This window comes from Astatotilapia calliptera, chromosome 18 (assembly GCF_964374335.1).
Source record: "Astatotilapia calliptera chromosome 18, fAstCal68.1, whole genome shotgun sequence".
NCBI lineage: Eukaryota > Metazoa > Chordata > Actinopteri > Cichliformes > Cichlidae > Astatotilapia > Astatotilapia calliptera.
This window is the reverse complement of record NC_137439.1, coordinates 28,397,399-28,412,513: the sequence shown is the minus strand read 5'-3', so window position 1 is coordinate 28,412,513 and position 15,115 is coordinate 28,397,399. Positions and strand designations below refer to the sequence as shown.

General features: G+C 42.1%; 2 protein-coding genes across 8 annotated transcripts; both read left to right on the top strand.

Annotated features, from left to right (window-relative positions):
* The first annotated feature begins 3,046 nt into the window (after window positions 1–3,046).
* Window positions 3,047–5,670, top strand: LOC113010541 (uncharacterized). 4 transcript variants are annotated; one of them, XM_026149642.2, is made up of 6 exons: window positions 3,047–3,345; window positions 3,796–3,858; window positions 3,940–4,406; window positions 4,758–4,833; window positions 4,926–5,033; window positions 5,119–5,670. In XM_026149642.2, exons 1-6 carry the CDS (start codon window positions 3,341–3,343, stop codon window positions 5,450–5,452), a joined length of 1,053 nt encoding a protein of 350 aa, XP_026005427.2. In that variant the 5' UTR covers window positions 3,047–3,340; the 3' UTR covers window positions 5,453–5,670. The 4 variants fall into 4 exon arrangements, with proteins under 4 accessions (XP_026005427.2, XP_026005428.2, XP_026005429.2 ...); XM_026149643.2 differs by having other exon boundaries at window positions 3,048–3,345; window positions 3,943–4,406; XM_026149644.2 differs by having other exon boundaries at window positions 3,050–3,251; window positions 3,943–4,406.
* A 1,357-nt stretch (window positions 5,671–7,027) lies between these two features.
* On the top strand, window positions 7,028–13,956 carry LOC113010532 (C-X-C chemokine receptor type 4-like). Of its 4 annotated transcripts, none has more exons than XM_026149632.2 (5): window positions 7,038–7,171; window positions 12,312–12,369; window positions 12,467–12,675; window positions 12,774–13,057; window positions 13,151–13,956. In XM_026149632.2, exons 2-5 carry the CDS (start codon window positions 12,355–12,357, stop codon window positions 13,744–13,746), a joined length of 1,104 nt encoding a protein of 367 aa, XP_026005417.1. In that variant the 5' UTR covers window positions 7,038–7,171; window positions 12,312–12,354; the 3' UTR covers window positions 13,747–13,956. The 4 variants fall into 4 exon arrangements, with proteins under 4 accessions (XP_080148757.1, XP_026005417.1, XP_080148756.1 ...); XM_080292630.1 differs by having other exon boundaries at window positions 7,055–7,171; window positions 12,123–12,369; XM_080292629.1 differs by lacking the exon at window positions 7,038–7,171 and adding an exon at window positions 10,350–10,372.
* The last annotated feature ends 1,159 nt before the right edge of the window (window positions 13,957–15,115 follow it).

Genomic DNA, 15,115 nt, shown 5'->3' with positions numbered 1-15,115 from the left:
CCTCAGTTTGATCTGAATTAAGAAGCAGAAAGTTAGCGGCCATCCAGGTCTTTATGTCTTTAAGACATTCCTGCAGTTTAACTCATTGGTGTGTGTTATCTGCAGCACAGTACCTTTATCTACAGCATGCTCTAATCTCTGTAATAAAATATTGTGGTCAGCAGCACTGAACTGAGGTCTAACTGCAATAATATCATTCATAACCTTCACAGTTCTGAGTACATAAGATAAGATAAGATAAGATAAGATAAGATAAGATAAGATAAGATAAGATAAGATAAGATAAGATAACCTTTATTAGTCCCACACGTGGGAAATTTGTTACATAGAATTCATCTGCACCTAACTGTACATACTAGGGCAAAATAGGGTTATTCTCATTGGTTACATGTCTACAGGTTAGCTAACAGAGCTTGTTCTGATTGCAGCTGTTTTGGGATTGTGAGGAAGACAAACACATTCGGTCTGTTTTACCTGCAAACTGCACAGGTATGTGTGTTCTTTTAATGATTGCTGGACAAACCTGTGATTGATTTAGCAGATAACAAAGAAAAAACAAGATGTTAAGAACTAAAAGACAGTACAGACAGCTGACTGTGTGGCTCTGGTGTTCAGGAGAGCATGAGCTTATAGAGAAGATTGTCTTGATGCAGGCGCAGTCATCCAGAAAACATGAAAAGGCTGATTCTGTTCATCTGGATGTTTTCAGTGGGAGAAACGTTTCATCATCATCAGCTGACTTCTTCAGCCTCAGTTTATAAGGTTTCAACCTTATAAACAGGACATTTGCACAATGATGGAAACCAGCTGACTGACTGAACACTGGACTGTGAGGTCAGTTCATCTGGACGAGTGACGAAGTGTTTCTACCAGTGAAAGGGAAACATGTGTTCCAACTCAGGCAGCTGTGTCCAGCACAGATGGTCTTTCCCTTTTCACGTAAATGGCCTCCTTGACTCCGCGCTCAAACCAGCGTTCCTCCCTATGCAGGATGTGTACATCCTCATCATTGAAAGAGTGTCCACTGGCCTGTAGGTGTAAATAGACTGCAGAGTCCTGGCCTGACGAGGTAGCTCTTCTGTGTTGTGCCATCCGCTTCGCCAGAGGTTGTTTGGTGTCCCCGATGTACAAATCCTGGCAATCCGCCTGGCACTTAACAGCGTACACTATGTTACTCTGTTTGTGTCGGGGGACCCGATCCTTGGGGTGGACCAGTTTTTGGCGCAGCGTGTTTTGGGGTTTAAAAGCCACAGAGACCCGGTGTTTAGAAAAAATGTGTCTCAACTGCTCCAATACTCCTGACACATATGGGATCACTACAGGTTTTTGCTTGGGCAGCGGTTGTCCTTCTCTCCTGGATCGGCTGGAGCTTTCTTTCTTTCTTTCCAGCTTTGACAAACGTCCAGCTGGGATAACCACATTTACTCAGGGCCTTCTTGATGTGCTGTTCTTCTGCCTCTCTGGCCGCTGTGTCTGTGGGGATGGTGTTCGCTCTGTGTTGTAGCATCCTAATGACAACCAGTTTGTGCGCCAGTGGATGATGAGAGTCAAACCTTAAATACTGATCCGTATGTGTAGGTTTATGTTACACGTCAGCTTTTATATGTCCCCCATTCCTGATGGAAATCTCACAGTCTAAGAAGGCTAACCTGCCACTTTTCATATCCTCCCTGGTGAATTTGATGTGTCGGTCCACCGAGTTAATGTGATCTGTGAATTGTGGTACGTCCTGAGATTTGATTTTCACCCAGGTGTCATCCACATATCTGAACCAATGGCTTGGTGGTGTTCCAGGGTAGGATAGCAAAGCCCTCTTTTCCACTTCTTCCATGTACAAATTGGCCACGATGGGTGAAAATGGGGAGCCCATGGCACACCCATGTTTCTGCCTGTAGAACTGACCCTTGTATGTGAAGTAGGTGGAATGAAGACACAGTTCCAAAAGCAAACACACTTGGTTGATGCTGAGAGTGGTCCTGTTGCTGAGGTTGGTGTCATCCTGTAATCTCTTACGGACTACCTCCAACGCTTCCGTGACTGGGATGCAAGTGAAGAGAGATGTAACGTCGTACGACGGGTTTTGGTCAGTGGTTGTTGATCAATGGTCATGAGAATTTGCATAATTAAGATTAACCCTTGTATGGTGTTCGGGTCTGTGAGACCCGTGTTCAGTTTTTTTCAAAAGAAAAATTAAACAATTAATTATTTTTTCACGTGTAAATGTGTTGTGTCTTTCCACTCACTCCACTTGATTATAACTGATTTATTTATAACATTTTATATAAAAGAAAAACAAGAAGCACATTAATTCATAAATGTGATCTAACAAAGGTAAAGGGAAAAAATTAACCATGTTTGCTGTTCATATGTCTTGTAATTGGGATGAAGTAAACATCTGTTGAGTAATTTAACATAAAATTGTTTGATAGTGTTAATTTGGAAAGCCAAAACTCTAGCGGGTCCACCAGACCCATGAACACTGGCTGAGTAACAAAAATACGAACACCACACAAGGGTTAAGGAACTGACCTCTCAGCCCATTGTTCCTTCAGTGGGCTGGTTTCAGTCATTATGCAAATGTACTGTTTATAAGATTGGGGAAACCTGCAGTCAGCTGAGACTGAAGAAGTCACTTGGATGAGTGACGAAACGTTTCTACCACAAAACGCTGCGTCCAGATGAACAGAATCAACTTTTTGGAGAATGTGCAGGGTGGTCAGCCACCATTGTACATTTGACCACAGATGCACCTGTGGTGAAATCCAATTACATTGCAAAATGTTTAGATGAATCATTTACATTACTGGTTAAGAGTCATGTTTGGCACATAATTTAATCTGTAACATATTTGATGACTGGTATTACATTATATAACCTCCAGTGTTAATATTTCTGCTCGCAATTTCACTTCAAATTAATACATTATTAAAGCTCGCAATAGTCAGCATACATATAGAGTCAAAACCTGAACTTTAACCGTTTTTATTTGAAGGCAGTTCATTTTAGGTAGGAAAAATGGTTTACATTTCTGAAACTTGTCCAGTTGGCGGCAGTAACGCGACATTCCCCCAGCCCCAAACGAACAAACAGAAGGAGAAGAAAACCAGAGAGAGCTACTAGGAGCTTTGAGGATCATGGGACAAGGAATTTTGTTTTATCCTCGCGCATCTTGAAGTGATTTGTCCTCGAGCGCATCTACAAACAGGCTCACGTCCGCGAGCTCACCAAGGCACGAGCCAGAATGTGAACAAGTAAGCACGGCGCCGTGTTTCAGCTTCAGTCATAATTAAATTAATAAAAGTTTTACACGTTAGAGTGCGTTAACCGCGAAGGAGCAGAGATGAAGTAAGTCATGTCCTGGCTTCAATGCCCGGTGCTTTCAGTGATGTCCATCCGCCCTCTGTGTGAGCTTTAGTTTTGAGCCCAGTTAGCTTAGCCGGGATGCTAACGTTAGCTAAGCATCGCCTGAGTTTCAATGCAGATTTTGTAGCTGGGTGTTTGCAGACATTGGTTTCCAGCCACAGGCAGAGCACAGTGAACCTGAGTCATAACTGGTGGTTTTATTTCCAGATTACATTAAATGTGTGCCTATATATATGCCTGACACAGTAAACCTGTATGAAAGGTGAAATCATTTCAACATAAATATAAAGACAAAGTGCAGTTCTAAGGAGATTAGAATATGAACTTAAAACATGTCCTTTCATCAAGTTCAAAGGTCGTGGCATTGGACAAATGCACATGCCATTTTGTTGTCAATCCTGTCAAAGTGATGTGCTGTTTTTGATTTTGCAGGTTCAATGCAGATGACTTAGGCTCCTTCACTCATTTACTGTTTTTCAAGGTAGAATATTACAGGTAAGACGATAAGAAATATTTTCATCTAGACTCAATTTATTTGTAAAATATTGCAGGAGGAGTCACTGTTGCTCTTGTTAGCAGGTCCATAAGATATTGTGTGAAGTGGAAAGGATCCATGTGTCCCCAACGCTCCAACAAACAGCCTAAGGCCTCCAAGAAGAACACCAAGACAAGCCCCGCTCCAGAGGAAGAAGTCATCCAGCGTCAGCTGAGAGGGCGGAGGGGGAAAGGCAGTACTGGTGACAGCCTCTGTATCGCAGGTGAGGGAACAGGGTGCGACATCCTCGACATCATTACCACTCAGGAAGAGAAGCATGTTGGTGAAGAAGATGGGGGAAAGGCGGTAGAGATAGCTCATAAAGAACTGGACGACTTGGATGAAGACCGAGTCTCTGTTTGCAGCAGCACAGCGTCTGGTCCCTCTTTTTATCACTCCACCTACAGAAAAGCGAGGCCTTCCCAGAACCTGTGCTTGGCCTGTCAGAAGCTCTACCAGAAAGCAAAGAAGATAAAAACACCAATCATAAACAAACTGCTGGACAATGGTGAGCACACTAATGGCAGCATGAAAATATAATGTATTTGGGAAGAAGTTCATGCTATAGCTACTCTTCCAAAGGAAAGATGAATAATTGTTAATAATACTTGAGAAATATTTTTCTATAGCACACTTGCACTGCTTTTATTAGCCCTGCATAAAAAGAAATCTAAAAGTATAACTACACATTTCAGTAACCAGTATACAATTATGTATTGTTTGTTGCATGAAGTGGTTGAAATGCTTACATATGGTTTAACTTACAGTACCAAATTAATAGCCGTCCTCTTTTGCATCTATATTAACAACAAACAGGTAAGCACAGTTCTGTAACACTTTGATTTTGATTCTTGTTTAGATCCTATGTCCCCGACATGTGACCAGTGGGTCCTTATCAAAAAGCGGACATCCCAAAGGTGGCCTGATGCAAGAGGGTAAGGCTGAGTGTACACTGTATGTATGTGTGCGTTTGACAAATTACCATCATATTTAAGCTGATTGTACTGCTGCCTGTCTGCTCTGTCAGGAAGCTTTTGAGCCACATAAAGAAGATAAAGAAGGCCTGTGAGAAACAAAGTGAGCAGCGTGTGGAAGAATCTGCCGTCTGTTCAAGGCCGCACACTTTCCTCCACAGGTAACATGTTTGCCTGCATGAATTTCTTATGACTGTAGCTGTTCTCATCTAAAATGACTTGTATGTGCTGTGTTTTTGGGCTTAGGAACCTCAGACGATGTGTGAAAGCGAAAAAGGAGAGGAAGAAGAATAAGAACAGGAGGAAGAGACAGAGAGACGGTTCGCAGGGTACTCGTGCCGCTAAGCAGCAGCGTCTCCACACCAACACTCCCATCAAGATGACCTGTGTAGAGCCAAACAGCCGCCGAAAAAGCAGCAGTCAGGGGAACAGAGGTGTGACTGCTGAGGCGATTCCCTCGTCTGTGACACAGGAAGCCACCACACCAAGCAAGAGAACACCAAAGCAGACGGGTAGATTCAGAAACTTGCTGGCTGAGCTACGGAGCAAGAGCAGCATGATTGTAAGAGAAACACACTAGTGAGGAGGCAGGATTCGAGTGCTAATCGCTTTTAGTCGTGATGTTCTGCTGGTCTTCAGTATTGTTACCTATTCGGTGGCCTATGCCTAGAGTTACTTGACAAAGTTCCGTCGCAGTTCTGTGCATGTTTTGTTTGTGATCCTTTAAAATTAAAAACAATATTTATTTAATGTTCCTTACAACTGGACAGCTGTGAATAAATGTTTATGTTGATCTTATGGCATGCCTTTTTTTTTTTAAATACCGACATAAGTTCACTCACTTGCATTCAAAAACACTCGTGCATTTACAGCTCTTCACAAAATCAAGTACCTTTCACCTGTATGCAAACACTTGCTTATTTTCATTTGCGTTTGCAGCAAGCTGGTCACTGTTCATAGTGTCCACAGCATGTACACCACTTCCTGCTAGCGCTCCAGCTTCTTCAGTGAGCTGCATTTCAGGGATGTTAAAGTTGCACAGCATCAGAGCTTTGACTCGTTATATAATGTGAAGATATCAGTCCTCACTCCCAAGTGTGGTGTCCACAACTAGGTGATAATGGGAGGAGAGAGGGATTTCACAGCTTCAGTGTCTGAGTGGGCTGTTGTTGGACATTATTTTTTCACAAATGCATCCAAAGACAAACGAAAAAAGGTGGCAAAATATTTGAAACTATATCTTTCCTAATCCTACAAAACAAAACAGTCAAAAAAGAAAATCAGTGAGCTATAAATATTATTTTATATGCCATGGTGTATACTAGTTATTCCTAAATGCTGTCATGTTGACTCACTGTGTTTGTACCCATCTGCACCATTGCAAAAATTGAGAGGTTGTTGCATCAGAGCTTATAAGAGGGAAATACACAATTAATTGCCAATGCAGGCAACCCACTGTCTAAACAGGATATCACCAGGCCTACCTGTCTTTTGGCTTTGGGAATGTGAACGGCCTCCGTCCATCATCAGTCACTTGAAGTTATCTTATGGTAAAATGTTGCCAGGCAGGCTCAAGATGCACTTTCAAACCAAACAGCCTTTCTGAGAGAAACCCTAACCCTCAAAAGAGTGCTGGATCTGAAACAGAGGCACTTCCGTTTGAAGGTGTGTAATAAGGCGGTGGAGATGAGGTGTATGATAGTGGTGTACACAGGTATGATGGAAAGTTAGGTGTGCCTTTGATTTATTTGGGAATGTGTGACAAACTCGGACAGACATTTACTTCTTCAAGTACACTGAAGTCCCAATTACTTTAGGGAAGAAAGGTAAATCCATCCATTCTTTTTCTCAACGCAGTGGAGATGGAGCCCACGTAGCAGGCTGTTTGCAGACGCTTATTCTAACAGCCCACATGGTGGCGCCACATAACCAGCATTCACAGACTGACTCTACAGCTCTGTGTGTAGTAACACAAAATAAACACAAATGTACAAAAAGCACATAGATACAGGGTTAGAGCTCATGGGGAGCATGGGTAATGTGGTATGTGACATAAATACAAGCGGTTGGCACTGGACTCGCTTGGGCCAGTCTCACTCTGCACAGCAGGACAGGTACAGGTGTAATCAATAACATTAATGATCATGAAGCATCCCAGAGAGCCGGCATGCACAATAAGCAGGGTCAGTCCTGCAGCTCAGAGTAAAGCAACTTTAACCTGATACCATCATTTTCACCTGTGTGAATCATCAGCTGTTCAAGTGTTTACACTGCAGGATCACAGTCGCCGTTACTGCAGGTCAGTGCAGCCACCTGTTGCTATGAGCAGAAGTGCCAACGAGTCATATCATACAGTAGATCTGCATTTATTTTTATTTTGTTAAGTTTTGGAACTAATCAAAATAATTTTTCAGGCAACAGTGACCTCAGTTAAATGCTTGTTTCATTTAACTTTGTATTAGTTTTAGTGGTGGTTTATCTCAACTTTCTTTTTAATTATTACAGTATGTAGGGTCTGACAATGTTGTATTACATTACAAAAAAAATAAATATAAAATACTTCAGGCTGGGGAATCACAGTTACGCCGATAAGCCTCCATAGTTTGTGTTGGCAGATGTGACAGAGTGAACACAGACTGAGGCTACGTCCACACGTACACGGGTATTTTTGAAAACGGAGATTTTCCGTTTCCGTTTTAAAAAATAATCCCGTCCACACGTAAAGGCAGAAATGAAGGAAAACGCTGCTATGAACATGCCAAAGCAGCAGGTGGCGCTAGATTCCTAACCGTGCAGAAATGTTGGCCAATCAGAAGTCTAGAAGCCTGGTGGGAAAAAGTAAACAAAGCTGGGGCATAGAAGCAGAAGCAAGTGGTATGTGTGGAGGGACAGTAACTGTGTGTATATGTAAGCATTTAAACACTGCAGAGAGTAGAATTAACAGTAACAGTATTGTAGAAATTCATTTCACCGAAACAATAACGTGGCGCACAGTGTGACGTCAAAAAATGCGCACACATTTGACTCTGTGTTCTCCGTTGTTTTTCGTCCACACCTAAATGCAAAAACGGAGTTTTCAAAAATATCCACCCTGGCCGGAGTTTTTAAAAATCTTCGTTTTCAGTGACCAAAAACGCCGTTTACGTGTGGACGAAAGGTGCAAACGCATAGAAAAATCCGCGTTTTCAAAAATACCCGGGTACGTGTGGACGTAGCCTAAATCTAAATAGATTTCCTGCAGATTTTATTTTATGTTGGTGTGTAGATATAAAACTAGCAGAGGTGGGACCAAGTCATTGTTTTGCAAGTCTCAAGTAAGTCTCAAGTCTTTATCCTCAAGTCTCAAGTCAAGTCTCAAGTAATGTCAGGCAAGTCAGAGTCGAGTCTCAAGTCACTGGTGTAAAAGTCCAAGTAAAGTCACAAGTCTGAAATTTTGAATTTCAAGTCCTTTCGAGTCTTTAAAAAAAAAACGAAAAAAATAATGTTGCAGTTATATGCTAAATGTAAATATTAGACCATGTAATTTTTAAATCTGTGTTTTTCTCAACACATGACAAAATAGTGAACTTAGAAAATATACACAAATTGTGAAATTGCACCTCTTTAAAATGCAGCTCAATTAAACCTAGCTCCAAGAATAATTTTCACCAACAGTTCTGAGATAAGCTGCATGTTATTCTTGGATGCGCTTGTAGGACTGGCTTTAAAATCGCATGACAAAAATATCATACACATTAAAAAGAACTGCATCACCAACGTAGCCTGGAAAACATTTGCTAGTTAGATGAAGTCAGCTATCTCATCGTAGCATATTTATATGCATATTTATAATTATACGGTTCTTGGAGTGAGTGCATACACTCATGAAGTTTAGTAACTTCCGGTCACTGCAACAAGCCCAGGTACAGTTTACCGACGGATGGGTGCAGGACCTTGAAATGCACCGTGTAGAACGAAAGACCATCGTACGTATCATAAGTTTACCAGTCTCACAAATCGTCTTCATAAATACACATTCGTTAACCGTTTATTAATAGGACCTTTGAGCTCAACGGTAGTTAATTAGCAGTGGAAATAATTTCTGGTAGCATCACAGAAATGTAGCAGTGACAACAATATTGTATGCTGTAATCGCACTGGACAATTAGTGATACAAAACAACTGTTTTACCCTGTGAATAAAAGTATATGTTTTTGTCAATGTACCATAATAACAGAAGCGAAACGCAATATTGTGTCAGGACAATTCACTATTTATGCACAATAAATAAAGGAGCATAGCGCGACAATTTCTGTTCAGCGCCAGACTTGCTTGTAACCTATATCACCAATTATGTTATGAAAATGACGCATTAACTTCAACAGCAGACTGACCTTTGTGGAAATGCTTGGAGCAGACTAACCTGTGAGCTGGAGTGTTCTGGGACGTTATATTTGATCTTTGAATGGCTGCAATCCAGTCGCGCCTTTGTTACTTCGGAAACATGGCTCGAACAATTTCTCTTCAACGACGTAATCCGATAACAACCGATCTCTTTACCCGTCGGCTTCTCGTGGCTGTCATGCGACCAGCTATTGCAGTTAATAACACAACGGCTTCTTGACATTTTTGTGTTACTTTTTATCGCTGTGTGACTGGTTTCAATTGAAAGCCTGCGTGCGCTAGTACCGCTTGCCACGAGTTCCCAGAATCCTTTGCGGTTCTACCCGTGAATGACGTCACATTTTCAATCTCTATATAATATGCATGTTAAATTTTATATTTGGGGTAAAATATCAAGTCTTTTCAAGTAAACCGGTTCAAGTCCAATTCAAGTCCCAAGTCATTGGTGTAAAAGTCCAAGTCAAGTCACAAGTCTTAGAACATTATTTCAAGTCAAGTCTAAAGTCATAAAATTAATGACTCGAGTCTGACTCGAGTCCAAGTCATGTGACTCGAGTCCACACCTCTGAAAACTAGCCATCTTTATTTATTGATTGATTGATTTAAGGCTCAAGGGGAGGGGGGGAAAGTAAGTCTTATAAAGATTAAGCAAAACTAAAACTTCTTACATCCGTCAGCACTTTAAAAAGGAAGAGTTTCGAACAACAGTGTTGTTTTTTTGAGATGTTTGTGCTGATACAGTGAATGGTTGGCAGAGGAAGGGTGGGGAAGTAAGAGGCAGATAAGGGACCAGGGTATGCAGTCTTCACAGTTTTAACAGATTTCTTTTAGTCTGTTTATGTTGGGGTAGCCTTACTGTTTACTCAGAGGATTAATGTATTGGGAGAGCAGTCAGAGCTGCTGGGGGCTTGTCAGCACGTCAGGAAATGTGCCTTCTTAGTAGTTAAGAGATATTGAGGTGAGTCATTAATAAACTATTTTAAAAAGCTACCATGAATGTACTAATTAGATCTTTGAGGTACAATATTTTTTACTTCGATCCACAGCCACAGCTATTCTTCCCTGTGAAAGTCCAGACAACTGACAAATAAACCGAAGGAAACAGCACGATGAAAATGTGTGAATGAAAATATATATTACTGTGAATGCACTGCAGTTAGTCACGGGCTGACTTTCATCCATAGTCCCAGGTCAGATTTTTAAAGGCAACCTAAAAACATTTCACATTATCAACATAAAGATGAAAACAAACAAGCAGGAGGGTAAAAGCATCTCATTTTGTATTATTAGATTATCAGCCATTTTTTAAATAGACATTTAAAGTGTTGTATATGTTCTGCTCTCTGATAATAATGGTTCTAGAGCACCACTGTTGCCTTCAAAGAAAAAAAAGATTGTTCTTCTTCCTCTTTTCTGTTTACTCTGATAAACTCAATGCTGGAGGAGCCACATTGTATAAAATGTTATAAATTAGATATTCATGTATTTAATAAAATGTGCTTCTATACAACAAAACAGTGATGACTGCAACAAGGCCTTTTCTGTGGTTCTGTAATGGTTTTAAAGCGTTAAGTCTGATCATGCAGTAATAATATTATTAATATAGGAAAGGATGAGTGTTTTAGCTGCACGAACAATCAAAAGGTTGTACAACAAGCATTTAAACAAAAAAACAATTAACAAACTATTACCGACACAGTCAGTTAATTAATGCAGGGACAACAAAGCCAGCATTATACAATCATCATCAGTCATCACAGATAAATAAGCAAATATAGCCCAAAAGTATTTCCTTCCTTAAAGCTGCTGTTTCTAATTGCTTTTAAATTATAAAAATACTTCTTTAAATACTTACTTAAATACTGGGAATGGGAAGTGACATAACCTGCTAAAATGCTGGTTTTCTTTAACACGTTTATTTTAGGCAAAGATAAGCAAAACGTCCCATAAAAGCATGTGTGACACAGCCTCTCATGTTAACTGTGAATATAAGTATTTAGGCCTTCTCAGTACACAAATGTTCCTTATATTAAAGACAAGATTACATGCCAGCCTGTCCTCCACCTGCATCCATGACAGCCTGGCATGCCGGCAACCCGCACCATCCACACAGCTCCGTTCTGACTGAGCTGGAGCATAACCAGGTCTTTCCTGAAGCAGCAGACCAAATAACTATGCAGTAATCAAGCCATCATCAAAAGACTGTAATACTTTGTAAAGCTTGCATAGTTTCTAAAAACTGGAATAGTCCTACTCGGTTTAGCAACTATATCATCAGTGAGTTAACCTGTTTGACAGCTTCCCCTTACAAGGAGCTATACAGGGCTGATTGAAAGTGTTTTAAAGCATTAACACTTTCTGATTGTGAGTTTGCTTTAATTCTGTATTATTTTCTCTTTTCTTGTGGATTCAAACAAAAAAACAAACTAAATACCTTAAAATAAAAACATAAAATAATGGCTGTTTATAGTAGAGACTCCAGAGGGATGTGTTCCTGCAAGCATCAGTGTTGAAATAACAAGAACGTGTTGATTTTGTTCTCAGGAAAGTGACACACTGGCATCGCACCTCTCGCTTCATTGACATTCAAAGATCAGAGGCAGACTGTCTGGTGAACTTGGCTGAAAAGCCACGATAGTCATCTTCTGAATCAATCAGCCCTCAGTGTGCACGCTCCTTGCATGCATTATATGAGACAGTGATGCAAACAGGACAAGTATATTCACAGTCTGCGGAGACACTCCTGCTGCTTGCCCTGATTTAACTAAGAATGGAGCTTAGAGTGTTACTGTTGCACGCAGACACACAAACACTGACACGTTATTTATTGTCCGATTCTCATCAACATCCTTTCCTATGGCCAATAGGACCTGATTATCACAAACCAGAGGTCTCAGGGCTAAAACAATTCACAGTGCGCGCACACACTGCGGTATCCTGTGATAGATATCAGCACCTGACACCTCGAAAACAGGAAAAACGTTTCAGCAGGAACACAGATGTGTTGGAGTGTGGGGGGAGGAGCATGTAAACAACTATTTAACCTCTGTGGACAGAAATCTCAGCTTCACTCAACGAAGGAGTGCAGCCGTCTCCACCATGTCCTACTATGAGGTAGGGAGGTGTCATCTAATCATGCACAGAAACTTTAAATGTGTTCACAAATATATGATTGCCTTCTCTCTTCTCATCATTTCTCATCTGTCTCTAGCATATCGTCTTTGAGGATTACTACAATGACACCGGCTCTGGCTCTGGCTCTGGGGAACTTGGAGTGGATCTGGAGGAGCCCTGTGGTGTGGAGCACATGACAACTACTGAGCTTCAGCAAGTCTTCTTGCCTGTCATTTATGCCCTTATCTTCATTCTGGGCATCACCGGAAACGGCTTGGTTGTCGTAGTCCTAGGCTGCCAACGCAGGTGAGGGGATGGGTAACTGCTGTTTGAAGCTTTGACTTCGAAGCATTGCTGGGTGTGGGGGAAGAGCATGAAAGTGATCAGATTTTTTGTGTCTCCAGGTCGAAATGCAGCCTCACAGACTGGTACCGCCTGCATCTCTCTGCTGCGGATCTCCTCTTCGTTCTGTCTCTGCCGTTCTGGGCGGTGGATGCAGCCTTGGCTGACTGGCGTTTCGGAGCTGCCACCTGCATTGGAGTGCATGTCATCTACACAGTCAACCTGTACGGCAGCGTGCTCATCCTGGCATTCATCAGCCTGGACCGCTACCTTGCGGTGGTCCGAGCCACGGACACCAACACTAGTGGGCTGAGGCAGCTGCTGGCTCACAAACTGGTGTATGTAGGTGAGTATCAAAAGGCTTGCTCTTCCTGCTGTTAGTCTTCTTTTCTCCACACAGTCCCTCACTTGTCTTTTTTAATCTTCCTCCTCCCTGCAGGTGCCTGGTTGCCTGCTGGCCTGCTGGCAGTGCCAGATTTGATATTTGCCCGCACTCAGGAAGGAGGAGAGGGGTCAACTCTGTGCCAGAGATTCTACCCAGAAGAAAATGCTCCTCTCTGGGTTGCAGTCTTCCACCTCCAGCTCGTCCTGGTGGGTCTGTTGATCCCTGGACTGGTGCTCCTGGTGTGTTACTGCGTCATTGTCACCAGGCTGACCCGTGGCCCACTGGGGGGCCAGAGGCAGAAGCGACGGGCGGTCAGGACTACCATCGCGCTGGTGCTCTGCTTCTTCGTGTGTTGGCTCCCTTATGGAGCGGGCATTTCTGTGGACGCTCTGCTGCGGTTGGAAGTCCTGCCCCGCAGCTGCAGGCTGGAAGCTGCTTTAGGCGTGTGGCTGTCGGTGGCTGAGCCCATGGCGTTCGCTCACTGTTGCCTGAACCCACTGCTGTACGCCTTCCTCGGGGCCGGGTTCAAGAATTCGGCCCGCAGAGCTCTCACTCTGAACCGGGCATCCAGTCTGAAGGTTTTACCACGAAGACGCCCCGGGACCTCAACAACTACAGAGTCCGAATCCTCCAGTTTACACTCCAGCTAATGTTTGCATCTGTTGTTGATGTGTGTGTGTACTGTATATATGTATAAATGTATATAAGAGAAAGTAAGAAGCAGTCTGCTGGCTCATGACTGATCCTCTCCCTCATTTGAGGGTATCTTTTGTAAATAGTTTGATGTTGTTATGTGTGTGTGTGTGTGTTTGTGTGTGCTTTTGACTATTGTAGATGTTTGTAATAAAATATACAAAATACTTTGTGAAAGTGGCTTTTCTTTCTTTTTTTCTGTTTTCCTGTGTGAAACAGTGTGAGTTTCTGGTTTACACAATCTCTCAACCACAGCTAGTTCCACCCTCAGCTCCTATTCTCAGTGGGTAAGATACAAATCATGAAAACTCCTAAAAAAAGAAAATTGGAGCCAAGCTAGCTAATGAGATGAAAGGACGATGGCAATAGAACTTTATCACAAAACCCCACACGGAAAAGGGACAGGAAAGGTGTAATAGGAATAACAAGCCTCAATCAAATGTCTTTGGTCTTAATTAGCAGATGGTAACTTCTGTTGTGTCAGAGCTTAAAATCACGAGTGTTTTCTGGGAACCCTGTTTATAATAGGGTGTTTCTCGGTTGCAGAGTTTAAACAAAAAAGAAAAAAAAAAGAAAATCAGTAGGTGGGTTGCATGGTTATTATCTGATTAACCGGCAGCTTGCATCACCATATTTAATTCATTGTCATTTAGCTGTGCGCCATCTGAATCCACTGATGCGGAGAATGGACACAGCCAATTTCTTTTGAAAAATGAAACTGCGTTTTGTAAGATGCACCATCTGTCTGCCAGGTGTATCTGAGTCACATGTACGTGCGTGTGTGTGAGCGTGTGTGCGACTGATATAAATATTGGATGTGTGTGAATGTTTTTGCGTCAGCCTTTTGGGGGAGCAGGGTAAGATTTATGTTGATGATATAAACAGTTTGCAGTTCCTACATGAGAAAGAAGGGAGCACGAGAGGGTCAGGAGGTTCATTTTTCCAGTACCTTAATGCACACAAAAGTGCTTCCCACATTTCTACTTCCACTTGGAAGTGAGAGAAACAGAAGCTGGAAGTTTGTTGTGTCCTGTTTCCTGGAGTGAAGACGAAGAGAGGATGAGGAGGAGAGTTGTGAGAGAGACAGAAAGGAAAAATACAGTAAGTCGGCTCCGCGATCAAATTAACTGTGTGGCATTTTGAGCATCTCGAGGTGTAAATCATGATTACTGCGTCCTATTATTTGATGGCAGTGTTTATGTTTGCAAACCTAAAGAAGACCTTTTTGGTACCTTTTTATATACGCCGCTTCCTCCTCGCCCCTAACACATTTTAACGCTCACACATTCACACACACACACACACACACCGAAATGTGCTACACAT

Coding starts and splice junctions, on each gene's coding strand:
- LOC113010541 (XM_026149642.2), top strand. Junction 4,834..4,925: donor AGGTGGCCTGATGCAAGAGG/GTAAGGCTGAGT, acceptor CTGCTCTGTCAG/GAAGCTTTTGAGCCACATAA. Junction 5,034..5,118: donor CCGCACACTTTCCTCCACAG/GTAACATGTTTG, acceptor TTTTGGGCTTAG/GAACCTCAGACGATGTGTGA.
- LOC113010532 (XM_080292629.1), top strand. Junction 12,370..12,466: donor CCACCATGTCCTACTATGAG/GTAGGGAGGTGT, acceptor ATCTGTCTCTAG/CATATCGTCTTTGAGGATTA. Junction 13,058..13,150: donor TCACAAACTGGTGTATGTAG/GTGAGTATCAAA, acceptor TCCTCCCTGCAG/GTGCCTGGTTGCCTGCTGGC.